The sequence below is a fragment of the Bison bison genome, unplaced genomic scaffold, assembly GCF_000754665.1.
Source record: "Bison bison bison isolate TAMUID 2011002044 unplaced genomic scaffold, Bison_UMD1.0 scf7180017864499, whole genome shotgun sequence".
In the NCBI taxonomy this organism is placed as follows: Eukaryota; Metazoa; Chordata; class Mammalia; order Artiodactyla; family Bovidae; genus Bison; species Bison bison.
This window is the reverse complement of record NW_011495058.1, coordinates 4,789,953-4,795,078: the sequence shown is the minus strand read 5'-3', so window position 1 is coordinate 4,795,078 and position 5,126 is coordinate 4,789,953. Positions and strand designations below refer to the sequence as shown.

At 60.6% G+C, this 5,126-nt stretch overlaps 1 protein-coding gene across 1 annotated transcript in view; it reads right to left on the bottom strand.

Annotated features, from left to right (window-relative positions):
• CAMK2B (calcium/calmodulin-dependent protein kinase II beta) overlaps positions 1-5,126 on the bottom strand; it is a 63,447-nt gene that overhangs the window by 3,285 nt on the left and 55,036 nt on the right. The window contains exons 21-23 of the mRNA XM_010829115.1: positions 590-665; positions 366-460; positions 3-48 (exon numbers count right to left, since the gene is read on the bottom strand). Coding sequence (XP_010827417.1) covers positions 3-48; positions 366-460; positions 590-665 — 217 coding nt within the window. The remainder of the gene's footprint in view (positions 1-2; positions 49-365; positions 461-589; positions 666-5,126) is intronic.

Genomic DNA, 5,126 nt, shown 5'->3' with positions numbered 1-5,126 from the left:
GCGGGTTGAGGAGGGTTGTGTGGATCGGCTTGCTGTTCTTGGCGAGCACTGCGGGCGGGCAGGGGCTTGGCGTCGTGCCTGCCCCCACCCAGCCCCTCTACCAGCCCAGCCTCCTCCCCCAAGAGCACACCCAGCCCCTCTACCAGCCCAGCCTCCTCCAAGAGCACCATCTGGCTCCCCATCCCTCTCCCCGTGTGTCCTCACCCCTCATCCCTGTGGCTCAGGGATTTCTGCCACAGAGGGTGGAGCAGTGGCCGGATGACCCTGAGCACAGAGGGGACAGGGCTCCCCTGGGCCCCTGACTGGGGGTCCGTGGGCTCTCCAGGGGCACCCACCCTTTTACCCTCCCCCCGCCCTGCACTCACAGTTCTCGAAGTAGAATCTGTGGAAGTCCATCCCTTCAACCAGGTTGCCCAGGGCTTCAGGCTCAAACGAGGTCAGGCCTGGGTCGCAGATTTTCCTGGGGGGCAGACCCAGGTGAGGAGGGGCCCCTCAGAACCGGGTGCTTCCATCCAGCCCCCTCCCTGTGGGGAAGCCCTCCAGGTCCACCCCCCCCACACCCCAGAACAGGCCAGGCGCCCCGACTCACGCGTAGGCCTCGAAGTCGCCATTGTTGACAGCCTCGATGAGCTGCTCCGTGATCTTGATGATCTCCTGCTTCCGCGCTGCAGGGAGACAGCTGCCCAGTGACCCACACACCACCTGTGCCCGCCCGGGAGGGTCCGGGCAAAGTACCCCGCCCCCATCCCCATCCCAAGGCTGCCCAGCTCAGACTGCTCCCTTCAAGGCCACCCACGGCTTCCCGGTTTCCAAGTCCAACGAGCTTCCATCTTGTTTGTCTTAAATACAATATCCCTGAATGACACACACACTGCATCCGTAGCACTGCTGCTGCTGCTGCTGCTAAGTCGCTTCAGTCGTGTCCGACTCTGTGTGAGCCCAGAGACGGCAGCCCACCAGGCTCTCCCGTCCCTGGGATTCTCCAGGCAAGAACACTGGAGTGGGTTGCCATTTCCTCCTCCAATGCATGACAGTGAAAAGTGAAAGTGAACTACCCGTCTGGAAAATGCAGGTCAGGGAAGCAAAGCCTGCCACGACCACCCTGCATCTCCAGTCCCCCCAGCTACGTGCCCTGGGCCCTCAGCAGGGGATGACCCTGTGACACTGTGACCACCCTTCCTGGCTTCTGCCCCCCAGGCATTGCTCTCTAGTCCTCCATGCACCCAACAGTTCTTCGGGGGGTTGGGGGCAGGTGTCTACTAGGGGCCGGCTCACAAAGCAGGGAGTGGATTGGAGGCTGCAGGGCCAGGCCTCTGTGCAAAGGCCAGGAAGCAGAGCCCAGTGGAAAGCTAAGCGTGGGCCTCACCACCTTCTCTCCATGGAAGCCCACAGACTGCCGGCTGGCCTCCTGCCTCTTCCTGCCTCCACCTGTTTGTGGTCCTGGGCCCCAGGCCAGTCCTCTGGCATCACTTTTCCATCCTGCACCCTCCACCTGAGGCCCTGGGTTGGCAGCCCTCTCCAGGTTCCTACCCACTTGACCTCTGGTCCCAGACCAACCCAATCTCTGGGGTGCTTGCCTGGGGGCCCCCCTTTATCTCTTTAACTACCATTTATTTTCAGGCTACATATTTTAAACACGTGGAAGAAGCACAAAGAATAACATAGCCCACACCCTGCTGGTTCACATCTGAACAATTTTTATATTTGCTTTAGATTTTTTCCAAAGAGAGAAAAGCTTCCACATAAAGACACAGGTGCCTGTGTTCCCTTGAGTCTTGTCCTTCACTCACTCTCACCAAAGAAGTACCATCCTGAGTTAGGTGCTAAACCATGCCTGTGCAGATACGTCGACACCCAAAGGCACACAGGAAACACACACATGTGCGTGTGCACACAGCCATGGACACACCCACACATGGTGATTCCATAACGCAGTAAACGCCAGCAGTAAAACCCAGACCCAAGAAGAGCACTGAAGGCCGCACCCCAGTTCTCTTCACACCCCTCTCCAGTCACGGCCGTGCCAGCCACGCATCTGTGCTCCCTCACGGGGGCGTTGTGTCCCTCTGCTCCCCGCAGTACGTAGGACCACAGGCGCTCTGCAGGGCCACTCCTGTGGATGCACATTCCCACCCAAGCAAGCCTAAAGACAGGCGTCTGCTGCTGTCCAGTGTCCAGCTGCCAGTGCAGCTGGGCTCAGCACACGTGTGAGTTGATTCACGGCCTACATTCCCAGAGCAGGAGATGCTGCGTGTGAGCGGGGGCGTGCCCCTGGGTCGTGCGGCACACCGGCTCTGGACAGTGGCTGCTGGGGGACCTCTGTGACACCCAAGGGCTCCAGTGCGTGCACGCGCAGGTGTGCACATGCGCCCTTCGTGCACATGGGTGTGTACTTGTGCGTGTGTCTGTAGTGCATGTGCACGCCAACCTGCCAGCACACGTGCGCTTCCTCGTCTAAACGAGACCCTCTCTCTGCACTGGCTGTGCTTCTGCTTGTTTTTTTTTTTTCTTACAGAACTCCATGTCTGGACTGTAACAGTGTTTGGGCTTCAGGCTGTCTCTGCAGAACCCAGGCCCCCGCTGGAAGCTGGCTTCCAGGAAGGGGGCCCAGCTGCCCTGATGCCCCCATCCACCCGCAGAGCTCTGTCCCAACACAGACACATGCGGGTGGTCCCTGTCCTCACCTGCTGGATACTTCACACCTCCTTCAGCACACCCACTTCCTCCTACGCCCACCCCATAACACAGCTTCTCCCCTCTCAGGGCTTCCTCCACAGCCTGCCCACCTCTCGGCCCTCTGCCTGGGCGTTTCCCAATTCTGAAGGCCCTCTCTCCTCTGGACCTCATCAACCCCCACTCCCAGTTCACCTGTCATCTTCCTGGAAGTGGCCTCAAGCCTCAGTCTGTGACCTCCCACTGCAGCCCAGCTCCCCCACCAGATGACACCCCATGGGCCAGGGCCCCTGGGCTTGTCTGACAGCAGCACCCGGCGCCTGCCCCTCCCGTCCCTGCCCTGGGCGGCCGGTCACCCTGCCACCCTCCTGAAGCACCACGTCCAGCCCCTGCTCAGGAGTGCCCACCTCCCACTGTGAGCCACTCTGTCAGCTCCGGGCCATCCTGCTAATCTCGCTAAGGGGACATCTACACATCCCAACATCCCAGACACTTGTCAATCCCCCTCTTGACAGACAGCGTGAGCTGTCTCGCCTCCCAACATGAGCCCTCAGCCAATAACCTTGCAGCTGGAATTGAGAGACCTTTTTTTCTGTTTCATTTCCCCAAGCACTCTGATTTTACGATGGCCCTACTGCACCGTGGTAAGTGGGCTGAGTTTTCCACTTGATGAGGTAATAGTGAGTATTTTTAAACAAATCGTAATTAAAAATGGATTCGGTGTAAAAACAAAGTATTAAGTAAATAGAGCTCTAAGGTCACAGAACACATTGCAAAGTCTGAAGTTCGGGAAACAGCCCCCATGCCCATTCTGCAGATGGGAAAGCTGAGGTTGCACAAGCCCAGCCACAGCCCAGGAATAAGCCAGACGCTCCTGACCTGTGGAGGGACTCTGCCCTCTCCTTCCTTGCCGTACAGAGCAATCCTGCCTCCCCAGGTGGCATACTATGCAAAGGGACTCCTGGTGGGGGTGCAGGGAGGGCTGGCTATCAGGGACAAGCTGCCTCCAACAGGCAACTCCAGAAACAGAGCTGCGGTGCATGGGCAAGAGTCTGGCTTGGGAGAAGTCCCAGAGTTGAACCGTAGCCCTGCATCCACTCTGGCTCTCTTGGGGAGAGCTAACAGGCCAGGGAAGCCCAGACATTAGCAAAGGGTCTAGGAGGACCCTAGTGACCCCAGGTGGACCCTAAGCAGCTGCAGGGGCGCCAGGATGTCCCTAGCCACACCAGGGAGGCAGCTGCACAGGATCAGCCTGGATTGTGCATAATCCCCGATTATGGAGAACCCAGGGCGGGCCAATGGGCACCAACCCATTTACCATTGACAGCTGGCGGGTTGGCTCCCTGGAAAAGAGGCTGCCCGTGACCCACCCCAAGGATGGCCCTCTGCAGCCAGGCCTCTGTGCCAGTGGGGGAAGCCCCGGGCCCCAGAACCGGGAGGGGGGGCCACTCCACTCTGGCATTCACCCACTTGGCCCACTGAGTGCCAGAACTCACCCCAAAGTGACCACTCAGAAGTCCCTTCTCCAGGCTGGCCTGACCTGATCCCTTCACCCAGGACCCCCACACACAAGGAAGCTGGCTGCTGGGAACCCCAGGTGGGAGGGCAGGAGGTAAGAGGGCCCCTCTTCCTGAGGGACACTGATAGGGGCACCCCTCCCCTTGGTGCCCCCCCTCCCCAGCACTCTGTCCCTCCCCTGCACCCTGTAGGCCCAGCCACACGTGCCAGGAGTCCAGGCCCCGAGGTCCCCTCCACTCAATCCTGGTCACAGCCCCTTCTACAGCCCCACCTCCAGAGTCAGGCTCAGGACAGACCCCCAAAGGGGCAAGCCTGTGCTGTGCCTCCCCTCCCCCACTCCATCAGCCTGTCCTCTGAGCTCCCTGCCTGGGCCGGGCATGCCCCAAAGGTGGGTCATGGCCTTGGGCCGGGGTAATATTGCAAGGACCCCTTGGACACAACCCTCCACATCTGCTACCATCAGCTTTGTTATCTGGGAAACCAGGGGCCACGAGGGTCCCGGATTTGGGGACACGGAGGCCTCTAAACTCGAATAAGACCCCGCACAACTGGGGACGGGCAGAGGCTCCGCTGTGTGCCCACCAGCAAGACTCTGCTCTCTCACCTCTGAGACGCATCTCCACTTCCTCTAGCAGAGCCTGAGTTCAGGCCACAGCCCCCGAACCCCCGGCCTTCCCCTCTGCTCCCAGGGCCTCCCTCCCACCCACCTACCCCCCCCTGGCCCCCAGGCATGGCTGGCAGGGGTGGGCGGTGGGGGTCGGCACCCCCACAGCCCGGCACTCACCCAGCCTCTCCCCCGCCATGCCCGGCCCCCAGCCCCGAAGCAGCTTCGCCTCTGAGAGCCCGGTGTCTCCCCGGAGGAGGGGGTGGCTGCCGCCCTGGGATGTCATCCATCCCTGTAAGCGATACTGGCGAGCAGTCGGCAGACGGCCGCC